The sequence below is a fragment of the Podarcis muralis genome, chromosome 3 (genome assembly GCF_964188315.1).
Source record: "Podarcis muralis chromosome 3, rPodMur119.hap1.1, whole genome shotgun sequence".
Taxonomy (NCBI): Eukaryota; Metazoa; Chordata; class Lepidosauria; order Squamata; family Lacertidae; genus Podarcis; species Podarcis muralis.
In genome coordinates, this window is record NC_135657.1 from 118,261,467 (window position 1) to 118,273,910 (window position 12,444).

At 42.1% G+C, this 12,444-nt stretch overlaps 1 protein-coding gene across 5 annotated transcripts in view; it reads right to left on the reverse strand.

Moving 5' to 3' along the window:
- TFAP2B (transcription factor AP-2 beta) overlaps positions 1-12,444 on the reverse strand; it is a 61,483-nt gene that overhangs the window by 13,815 nt on the left and 35,224 nt on the right. For all 5 annotated transcript variants that reach the window (XM_028721942.2, XM_028721937.2, XM_028721936.2 and 2 more), the window contains one exon: positions 7,941-8,082. In XM_028721942.2, the coding sequence (XP_028577775.1) occupies positions 7,941-8,082 (142 nt within the window). The remainder of the gene's footprint in view (positions 1-7,940; positions 8,083-12,444) is intronic.

The window sequence follows — 12,444 nt, forward strand, 5'->3', positions numbered from 1 at the left end:
ATCTTTAGAACTGTAGTTTCAAAGTCTAAGGAGCTTTTGGTACACTCAGGTATATTTAAATGAATGTACCTCTTTTGACACTCTCTTTTGACGCCATACCCTGACTCATGCTGCCACACATAGTAGTAGTAGTAGTAGTAGTAGTAGTAGTAATAATAATAATAATAATTTATTATTTATACCCCACCCATCTGGCTGGGCTTCCCCAGCCACTCTGGGTGGCTTCCAACAAAATATTAAAATACAGTAATGCATCAAACATTAAAAGCTTCCCTAAACAGGGCTGCTTTCACATGTCTCCTAAAAGTCTGGTAGTTGTTGTTCTCTTTGACATCTGGCGGGAGGGTGTTCCACAGGATGGCTGCCACTACCAAGAAGGCCTGGTTCCCTGTATCCTATCCTCAGAACTGCAATCATAAGTTGCTATTCATCTCCCATTGAACTCAGAAGCATTGTAATTTGCATAGTTTATAAGCTTAGTTTAAAAAGCAGCAGAAGGAGAAGAGGGGAAAGGCTGGAAAAAGAACGGTGAGTGGGAAAGCATCCTTTTCTCACCCTTGGAAACTCATAAAGCTGCTGTACTTGGAACTGGGTGTGGAGAGGACAGCTGGCTGCTGAAAAGGATACGGTTGTGGGCAGCCTGAGGATGCTTCATCCACCTTGGGCCTGCCCATAGAAAACAAGCCTAAAAGACTAGGCAATGGGCCCTGGGTGAGAGCCAGAAATCTGAGAGAGGAGAAGACATCAGTTTATAGTATTAGTAATTTTGTACCAAGGTAACATTTTTATATTGTAAAATTTGTTGTTGCTTAAGTTGTATGTTGTTGCTTTGATTTTCTGTACACCACATAGAGATATTCTTATATATTAAGTGGTATAAAATCAATAAACCGTGTCCTTCCTAAAAGAGGGCACGTACTGCGGTGAGACCTGGAGACCAAACTCCTGTGTTGTGGGTGGGTGAGATTGGACAGCCACAGCACCCCATTGGTAGGTCCCTCGATGTTGGGTTCAATCTGGCCAATGGGGCACAGTCCAAACAGATCGAGGGACCTATATATACCTATGCACGTGACCCAGAGCTTCCTCTTTCGGTGCGTGCATCGGAACACCCACCCACCTCTCCCTACTTTTAGAGCAATTTTGCGATTGACCTTGCTATGCCGTTGTGTGTCGTCTGTCATTGGGACAGGGGCACAGCAGGAATTTTCCCCACTTGGCTGATTGGCTCTTGCCATTTGGGTTTTCGTCTGCCGTGTAGCAAATCGTCACAACTTGTACGGTTGCGGATAGGCACTGGTTCAGGTGATAGGGATGGGAAAACAGGGCGGCTTGCTGCTAGAATGTGGTTTATCTAGACGCTTCAGCAGGGTAGGACTCGTGTACGCCTAAGGGGTGGTCAGGATGTGGCTTTATTGCTTGGGTAGATCTGTGAGAGCATAGGAACACACTTCCTTATTTCAGCAAAAGTAATTAAGGGTAATGGTCCCTGAATTCAGGGGAATGGGAGATGCCAACAGGGGAGGAGATTTTAGTATTTTAATTAGGAGCTTGTGATAGGCTGTAACCCAGTGGAGGACAGGGGAGGGAACTTTTCGCTCAAAGGAAGGTGATATAAACTTGTGTTTTGCTGAATTTGGGTGTGCCTGCTTTGGACACCCATCCTTGCAAGTAATTAATGAACCTTTGCTGCTTCACCAACTTTGCTCAGACTTTATTTTAAGGGTCCGTCCCAGGACCCCGAGTCTTGGGACAGGTGTTTTATATCCAGCATCATTGTACATCAACCTGAGATCCCTGGTGAGCTCCAGTTACAGTCTGTTGACAGGAAACACTTTTACATTTCCTTTTTACATTTACATTTTGCTTTTACATTTGTACCACTACACATCTATCTTTCATTACTTTTCCTCTCTTCCCTACTCCAACTATTTTTCTTCTGTCTCTGAGAAACTAAACACACGCAAATAAGTAAAACAGCAGAGCTAACTCTGATGTGGCTCAATGCCCAACACAGCTCAGGACACAGTTGAAGTCCAATGTGGTGAACATTATGTGCTACAACACAGACCACCATAGAGCATGAAAGCAAAAACCACACCAGGATAAACCAGGAAGAATGCTTTAGCGCATGATGAAAAAAGATTTTAAAACCATGGGGATATTTTATTCACTGATCAGTTATGGGCAAGGTGATGGGAAGATAATTAAACATGTTCAGAATGGTAAGCTCTTCTATTGTATAAGACTTCTATGGTATAATAGGAAGCAGCCCCATAAAAATATGGCAAATGTGGGGTGACAGGGTGGGGGGCAAGAGTACAAATCCCTCATCAAATTGGACCGTCTGCTGCATTTGCCATAGTAATACATGTTCTGAATACCATCATTTTGCTGTTCCAAAGCCAAAAACACCAAAGAACATTCAAGGAAAAACATTATTTATAGTGCTACGTTTCCATACCTTTAATGGAAAGGTGGGCACATTTTATTTATTCATTTATTTGTCATATAGGAGGAAAAAATCCTCACCTCTGCCGAAATTACAATCCTAGTTTCCATCCCCTGTTTCTAAGGCTCCGCTAGCAGATAGGTAGGCACACAGATGTTTACAAGCTTGCCTTTCTATACACCACTATTTGGCCACATTGGGGCCTGGAGGATGAATACCAGCCCTTTTTGCTCATTAACATTCCACTGACAACGCTCCACTTCAGGTAAAGTAGCAAAGTGTGTGACAAGTAAAGTTAAACCCTTTTTCTAAATGCAATACAGCTCGCGAATATATGACACATGTTTGATTAAAGCAGACAAATGGATGCAATCTACAATCTGGAGTGAAAGCCCATCTAATTTATTTACTGAGGTAGGGTACCATGTGTGGGGTGTATTATTGCCAGAGCAGTCAAGTTCCATATTTTCCTGTTGCCTAGAATGGACACACAGGGGAATGTGGCTCCAGACAAGAAGGACTTCCTGTCATACCTGCTCTGGATTCTCCTCCCCTGTGTGTGGACCAGGCAGATGGGCAGGGCCCTAGCTGACCAGATAAAAGGGCTGGCTGCGCAGCCATCTCTCTCTTGGACTCGCACTCTCTTACTCTTACTCTTGGACTTTCGCTCTTCTGGCTCTTAGCCAGTGCATGGCTCGACCTTCACATAGGATGGAGCCCACAAGAAGAAAGTCTGAGATGCAGCTCAGACTTCTTTTCACTGTAACCACATGATAAAGTCTGCCTTCGGATTACTGCTGTGAACTGAATGTGAGTAAAACTTTATTCTTACTTTTAAAGAAGACTGTAATGTGTTATTATTATTTTAAGAGGGAAATAAATGAGAAACTTACCAGGAACAATCCAGACTGGACAAACCAAACTGGATTGCTTAATTAAAGGATTCTAACGAATCATCAACTTGCTTTCAATAAGTTGCAAAGGGAATGTGCTCTGCTGTTTACTCACTAGTGTGAGTGAGGAGGAATAATATCAAAACAATATATCCTCTCCTACCTTCCTTAACATTCCCACACCATGATCCTTTAAAGCCCATGGATTTCACCCAAATCTATTTATCATACAAACGGTTAGAAATAAGGTGCAGGAGTGATGAATACATATTGCACCTTCTAAACAGAACAAGATGAACAGCAAATCTTGTGGCACTTTAAAACTAATAAATTCATCATGGGAAAAGGTTTTATGGGCACCAGTCCACTTCACCAGATGCACTAACTAAGGGTTATCCTGAAGTATACATACACAAGTGGAGTAGTGGGGTGGAATTGTAAACATTCGTGTCAAAACGGGGGAAATGCAGAAAATAAAGATTGTGATAATTGACAGCAGCCATTCACAAAAAAGTCTGTTGCTAACACAAATTTCTTACCGTTGCTAAGCCAAGAAATGTTGTATGATTAAACAAAAAACATTTGCCCCAATTCATGACAAATGAGATAAGAGTTCACAATGAGACATAAATGGTGTGAAGTAGTCAGGTAGTTATGTTAGGCACAAAGCCATATTTTAATAGGATGGTCCAGCTCTGCAGTCCTGAAACTGAAAGCAGATCAAATGTTTCAGATGATGGAGAAAGTTCTTGTATGTGAGTCTTATCCATTAGGAAACAAAAGGAGAAAAAAGTAGAAATGTCAAATTTGCAGGCCAAATATTTTTCCATCTTCAAAGAGCAAAGGCTCTGTGAGCAATTAAAGTTCTGGGACATTAATATCTTTTGACCCTGCGGAAAAGGGCAATCAAATTCCAATCACGTCTAAAAAACATCTGGACAAATTTGAGCAAATGATTTTTCAGCCATCCATATATTTCTTTAAATTACGCTGTCAACGGAGAAAGCCACATCCTAGGGCACGAAATAAATGAGATCTGTTTGAGGCCTGCCTGCAAGAAAGAACGTGTGGGGGGGGAAACAGGCAGCCCTACACTACCAAAGGCCTAAGCCTGCCATAAAACACCAAACAATATGGCACAGGAGCCAAAGGGAGGCATAAATCAAACAAATAGAAAAGCTATTGTAAAAGTTTCAATGAGCTAGAGAGAGACATCTAAATATAGCAGCAGATTTAATATTCCACCCCCCTGCTGCCCCCCAAGCTGCTGCTGTAAAAGCGTCAGATATATGGATGATTAACAGTAAACATTGGAAGGCGTGGGGTGAAATTTATTTTTTGTCATCTTGGATGGATAGCCAAGAATCCTATGGAAATCAACTTAAGAATTTTCTGCTGACAGGGGGTTAGGCCCAAGGTCACCCTTCATAGGGAAAGATGGGTTGACAAAGAAGAGGGTCATGTTATGCCAATTTTGGCAAACCAATTTTGCAAAAATTAATGCAACGAGTGCATTTCATCTGTTGGCATGAGAATGGTAATGCAGTTTTACCATTTGATTCATCACAACTGACATTTCTAAACTGACATTTCCTCCCACACCATTAAGCAACCTTGCAGCCATGCAATAAGTGTGAGCTGAATTGTGTATTTTGCTCAGGTTGAAGTGACAGCACAATCCAATGCCAGCTCCTTCATCAAGGCCAAAACCCCAGAAGGCAAGCTTTGGACACATCCTTGTCCACACTATACTGCACCTGGACCTTAATGTCATCGGCTCAGCCTCTTACAGTGACAAGAAGGGACGTCCCTGGGGAACTTGTAACCCTCTAGATGTTGCTGGACTATGTCTCCTATGATCCCCAACTATTGGCCATGCTAGCAGGGACTCATGGAAACTTGAGCCCAACATTTGGAGGGCCACAGCTTCCCCACCATTGTAGGAAGTAACCACTGTAGGAACCCTATACACAAACCACATGGCTGGCACCATCTTCAACTTTTATCCCCCATCGACATGGATCTGACAATGCCTGGATGCAGGAACTGTGGCACACCAATTATTTGTTTCCTTCTAACCCAAATATCAATCAGACAAGAAAGCAAATATCAATATCAATCAGACAAGAAAGATAGCAATATGTGTGGGTCTTGCCCACACATATTTCTAGAACAGCAAGAGAAGAGGCTACTAGGAAGTGACTAATGCATTGATACAGAAACAGTCAGTCCTTAGTTTTTTTCACCACAGGAAAAGGACTGTGTCTAGCCCTCACACAATCGCTTTCACCATGGCTACACAACTACTAGGCCCACCCAGTTAACAGCATCACAATTCTAAAGAAGCAAGTGACACACATCTCCAGGTGGACAGATCTGCACAACCAAGCAGAGCAGGACGAAACAGCAAGGATGTGCAACACCATCCTGAATTAACTATATCTGAACACAGATGAAATGGGAAAATGTACACATGCAGATAACACCAGAGTCACCCAGAAGAAATTTGGAAGCACAGGAATCAAATCTCATTGAAGCTATTGCAAAAATATTAATTGATTTTTTGTTATTTTGGACCACATCAGGAGGGGGAAATTAAGCAAAGCAACAGCTACAAAATCACTGTAGTGATACACCCACTCACAGAATTGAAGATTCAAATTATTAGAGCCCAAGGAATACGGAAGTATAGGTGGGTTGTTAAAGAAATTGCAAATTAGTACAGAGAATACTGTATCTAACACCCATTGAGAATTCGGGGGTAAATAGTATGACTTTTGGAAGTGATTTCATAAGCATGTGTGGGGAAGGCCCACTGGAATTGGTTTTCCATGTATTTCTGGGGGTGGGATGAATGGGAAATGATCCCATCTGTCAAAATGTTGTGTTGCCTGAAACTAATTGTTAAATATGGAAGACCAACTGTGTTGATTCACAAAGTCAAGTCCTCAGAAGTTAAACATTTATACAGCACTTTGGGGTAGAATCATAGAATTGTTGAGTTGGGAGGGACCCTGAGGATCATCTAGTCCAACCCCCTGCAATGCAGGAATATGCAGCTGTCCCAGACGGGGATCAAACCTGCAACCTTGGTGTTATCAGAACCACCATCTAACCAACTGAGCTATCCAGTTGAAAGGGCTTCACATCTGGACCTTTCAAGTTTTGGGTATACCATATATCATCTCCCCTGAAATCAAAGGGGCTTGTTTCTAAGTAAATACGCTAAAGATCAGAATTGGGTCAAAGAAAAGCACCCTGGATTTAATGTCAGTTCTAAAAGCTGGAGACAACACTAACCAAAACCAAAATATGGCTTCCACATGAAAACATCTTTTCAAATCACAGAAGCTGCCTTCAAGAGAGAGACATCTGCATACAGCAACTCACTATGTACAATTTTATCCACGCTACTTTAATCAATCCACACAACCTTCTTAAACAAAACACACACAGAAAAAGTTGTCTGATGCACTGCAATGAGCCTGTGGCCAACTGTTTTGAATGTTGATAGCTTCCGTAATGCAAAAATACTATAAACCTATAAACCTGAAGGCAAAGATGTTGCTGGTTATTTCACATTAATAGGGTGCTCCGGGTCTTAGGAACCTCTCTTCTGCAGCTTTTTGCCTTTCCGGTTTTACCTTTTTGTTCATTCTGACTCTCCCTTAATTCCTCTGGTTTGTGAAAACCCTGCTTCTATCTAGAACCAGAGAAAGTCAGTCAATTGCTACTATAGAGACCCTTCTGACTGGCTTTGTGCCTTCCTTCCACCTCCACCCCCGGCCAGCACTAGAGCACCTCAGCCAACCACTTTAGAACGGAAAAGAATGTCTAAGCAAACAAAACGCTACAATACATTTGGATTGTATTACAGAAAATTGTTTGTTTGTGTTTGTTGGTTGTATCCCACTCATCTGACCGGGTTGCCCCAGCCACTCTGAGTGACTTCCAACAGAATATAAACGAACACAAAAAAATCAGCAGACTTTAAAAGCTTCCCAATACAGGGCTGCCTTCAGATGTCTTCATGAGTCCACATGGTACTGTACACAATACGCATGCTCATTAAGTCACAAGAGCCTTCCTACTCAGGCCTTCCTATTCAGGCCTTCAACCCCAGTAGGATTCTAATAATGAAAGCGAGACCATGTTCCCAGAGTCCTGGCCACACCACCTTTCATGTTTTGGAGGGGATGCCTTCATGCTGATACTTCGCTACTACTTTGCTGTAACATAAAATATTGTTCCGCCTTGGGTGCTTCCTGAATGAGAGACCTCCTGGATACCATATATAAGCCACTTGGAGCTCTTTGGAGTGAAAGCAATATATCAAATGTAATAAATAACCCAGCAGTAGACAAATCTGAACTGAGCTTGATATGTGAACACTACCACAACGTATCTGTTAATCTGAAAATTATACCAAGGGGATAAAATCCACAGGGAGCAAAAGTTGTGACAGTGTGATCTGTTTTGTAATTTAAGATCTACTGATCCCACGAAAACAACCTGCTAAAGTATCAACATGAAACTATCAGTTTCAGGGCCAGAATGTTGAAAGCAAAGTATATTATAGGGTCATTCCTACTCACTTTGTGGCAAGCAGCATATTCTTCCTGGAGTGGAGATCAGTAGGGTCTGTGTGCTGTCTGTTCAGGTACTCAGAAACAGCTTTGGCTGGGAACTCAGTTTCACAGATGTATCCAAAATCCCGAGCTAAATGTACAGCTTCTCCTGGGGAAAGATGAGCAGCTTTGATCATCACAGGTCGACCACATTGACACAATCCTTCTTAGCCAAGTGAATACTAACTGAGTGAGACTGGCATATAGTCAGATCCTTAGATCTGTCAGACCAAAAACTAATTTTTCAGTTATCACAATCTTCTTCTTCAGTCATTTGCAGAAGTCCTGCACCTTCATCCTTAGCTTTGCATTAAGCCATTGGTCATACTGAACGTAGTAGAGTTCTAGAGCATTAAATGTCTGCGACCTGGGCTATGAAAGGGTAACCAATATAACCACATCAGCTCAACTAGATGCTGGCTGAAGCTGTTAGCAAGCAAGTTGAATCACACAAACAAGGAAATGCACATTGTGCATGTCTACACAGCAAACCTGAATTAGTTATTCCTGTTGGGTTTCTATTCCTCTCAATGTGCAGATATTGTTTAGGATTGGTTCATCACATGTCTGTGTTATGCGTTCCAGCACCGACTGTTGGAATCACGGCTGCGGATGTTTTACATGTACTCTGTTTCCGTTTGTTTTTGCTTCCACTTCTGACTTCTCTCCAAGGAAGACCAGAGAGAGGAGACATGTTTAATTTTGTTCTGCCTTATGATTAATAAAGCAGCTTCATGCTCACAACCTCAGCCTAGCTCTGACTGGGTTTTATCTCTGCTGGACTCTGGATGTGTGCTCAATGTCTCCAAGACCTGAGTCACTATAAATTGTCGGGGAAGGCTGTTGGAACTCCCTACAGCTGCACGCTGATGGGGGGGGGGGAGAGACAGGCTGGAAACATTCCTGTCATTTGCCTGGGGGTTGTCCATGCCCCTGGCCAACCCGACAATTCCATCCCCTGAAAGGTGTTCTATGATGGGAATCTAAAGATTCCTAATAAATCTACAGTTCCCAGAATTCTTTGAAGGAAGCTGTGACTGTTAAGTGCCATAATAATGATATCACTTAGTCGTGGGGTCAGCCTTACACTAAGACTGAGATAAGAAGTAGTTTTACTCCCCAAGGTTGTGCTGGCAATATTGTGGAAAGAGCTGTTCAGCTAAGCACTTTGAAGCCCCATTTATTTCAATGGGAGAGACTGACATGCACACTTATTTCTTCTATTGAGAGCAGTCCAATTTTATAGCGCTTACTTTTGACTGAATTGTACCTTTGGAGTACAATGCTGGGGGAAAATACAGTTGGGTTTTATTATTCTCTTTCCCAAGAGCTATTTTTGAGCTCTTCATGTACACTTTCTTCAGACTACTTTCTCTACCTTCCCATAAAATTAATTGGCAAACAATTAAAAACAAACAGGCTTACACACTTGTTGTAAGACCTTCTTTCAATAGGCCAGAGTCCAGGAAGCGAAAAACAGTGTTCTAGACTCTCATAGCATTGTAGGTTCTCTAATAAGTAAAGCTGGCAGAGAAATTCAAGCAAAGAAAGGAGTTCCTTCTTCCCCTGTGGTAGAAGGCCTGGATACTGACTGAGCAAAGCCTCACTTAACATTCACAACTTGGAGAACATTCAGGACATCCAGCCTGTCATAAATACAAAGCAATGTATTGCTATTGTAAGAAGTTACAGACTGAGTTGCAGTTAGGAAGAATAAGGACTCAGGAGCTTTAGATCATTGGATGCTAGCATTATATTAGGACTCCAAGTTGAGCTAAGTCTTGTCTAGCCTCCAAGCACAAATGCTCAGTCCTGAACTACATGAAAAATGGACAAGACTGTGCCTCGGGCATTTGTAGCATGCATTTTTCCTCCCTTGTTGCAAGTAAATTTGGGCATTCTGTTGATATGCAGGAATGGATAGTACAAAGTTCTCCAAACCTTCTGTTCAACACAACAGAAGTCCAAAAGCACCCCGTTAACATGACTGAGCCCTACCCTAAGGAAGTAGAGTGCAAGTCTCAGGCTGGGTTCCTAAACAGAACTGAACCCCTAAACAGGCCACCAAAAAATACAACAGCAGACAATCAACACATGTATACATTTTGTTGTTGTTGCTTGTTATGTATTTTGTGTTCTCATTTTGTATTTTGATATTTTTGACTGTGTTCCAGTATAAAACATCATGTGTTAGTGCTTGCATCCCACTGAAATTTATCCCTTTGCCACCGAAAAATAAAAAATAGATACCTTCACTCACTACATCTCCCTCAAAACGTAGCATGTAAGATAAAATTCTGTGTACATGTGTTCAGGAACAGTAAGGGCTTGTTGACATGGGAATTTATAGTGGATTTGTTGCTGCTTGTGGATGCAAGCTTTACAACATCTGCACAATGCTGTCCTAATCAAAATACCATCATTTAATTGGGAATGTTCTGTTTTACAAACAATCCTTAAGTCCAACCACAGTCAGTGTGGATTATAGCTATGGTACTGGGGGTAATTATAATATTACAAAATAAGTTATTGTAAAATTTAAATACCTGCCCCTTTTCTGATTACTGATACCACACTGTAGTTTAAACCTAGTGGAGGAGGAGGAGGAGGATCAAGGCAACCCCAGAGACTGTTACCTATAAAAACAAATATGTCTAATAATCCTAATGACATATTATTTTGAAAAGGAAAGGAAGTGGGAGAGAAAGATGACCTTCATCCAATCTCCATTCACCATGGATGTTTAATTCTCCTTATGAAACTTACAAGATAAAGACCAGACTCCCTGCCCCTTGTGAATCCTGAACAATGATGAATGAAACATTTTTGCCACAGGCAATAAAATGGAAGAGCAGTGGAAGAGAGTGGGATATTGCTGAAGCAGCTGCTAATTCAGTAGGATAGGCCAAGAGATAGTTCTTTAAGGGAAACTGTTTGGCTTGCTCAGCAACAATTTTGTATATTTTGTAATGCATCTCACTCCAATATTCACAAACACAAATGCATCTCACTCTAATAGTTGCATGCACAGTTCTAGTTCCCGGTTAACTTGGAGAATTCCTGAAGCACTTGAATAGGGTTTGGGTGGAGTTATACTCTTACATCGTGGTCCAACACAGAAATGACACCTGAGTAATGCATGATGGACTGTAATCATACAGTATCAGCAGTTTATTATGTGCAAGTTTGCTGTCCATCTCAGTCTTAAGGGACCTTTGGGCTGCTTTCCTCAGCAAGCAGCTCATCCCTCTCCTCTCCATTTTCTGCGATCATTTCCTATTTACCGTACTTTATAAACTTTAAAATATCTTCACTTCTCATTAAATGTCTCTCCTGAAATGGACCTTCATCATCATTATTCTTTTAACAATAACTTAGGAACCAGGAAATTGAGTGATATCTTGCAGATCCAAACAGAAGCAGAATTTTGTCAAGTAACTAGCAAAGGCCTCTGGTACCAATACATTTATTCCTGAAGTAGGTATGCTGACTTTTCTAATGGCTTCATTCAGGTTTACAGCTTAATCACATTCAAATAACCAGATTTTGGAACCCTGAAGTCAATAATTACATATAGTATACTAATGATACCCAGTGGTGTTTTTTTAATTCTGCTTTTGAAAGAATCCTGTGAGTCCTTATTAGTGTCAGATGCAAGTATTTGTCAAGGGGAAGCCTCCAATTCTTCTCTGAGCCAGCATGCCTCTCTATAACCCAGAACTAAATTTTCCACAGTTCTATCCACATTGACTGGGGCCCAGCCACTGAACACTGAAGGGATTACTTGCAAGTAAATATGCATAGGATTGGGAGCTTAGTCTGGAATCTAGCAGCAACTCCCCTTCCTCCTCTGCAACCCTGAAAAAATACCCCTACAAACACACACACACACAGAGCGCAATTGCAATAGAAACCTCCCACTAGCATCAATGGAGTTCCATTGGTATTACCTTCATAATAAGACAATGCAAGCAGCCAACCTTCCCCCACCCTCCCCTCCCAAAAAAATCCACCCATGTTTAAAATTTCTGTTTTTATATTCTCCAATCTCCTCCATCCCAAGGAAGAGTTGCTGCTTAACCCCAACGCTCACACAGCACCTCTTGGTATATTAATTTACTGTTCTTGAGTCTGTGCAGTTGCATCTTAGGGTGAATTCGGTTGTGACCCCTAGGCTGGTCCGATCAGAGGCGTGCTGATTCCAAAGCACGTCTCGCTGTCCTCAGTGGGACTCACTCCGAAGCACAGGCTGAAGTCAAGCCATTTCGGATGGCGAGATCTACACGCGCCCCAGAGTGGAGATATGGGCCGAGCTTCATGACGCTTGAGGTCTTTGTTCTTTATTCAACACTCCTGCTTCCTGCGCGCCGGAGCTTCGGTGCTACCCCGGCAACGATTTCCACTCAATGCACGAGCCTCGTGCGCAATGTCCCCGCTCCCCCGCCCTCGAGAGCCGCCCGGGGGCGCCGCG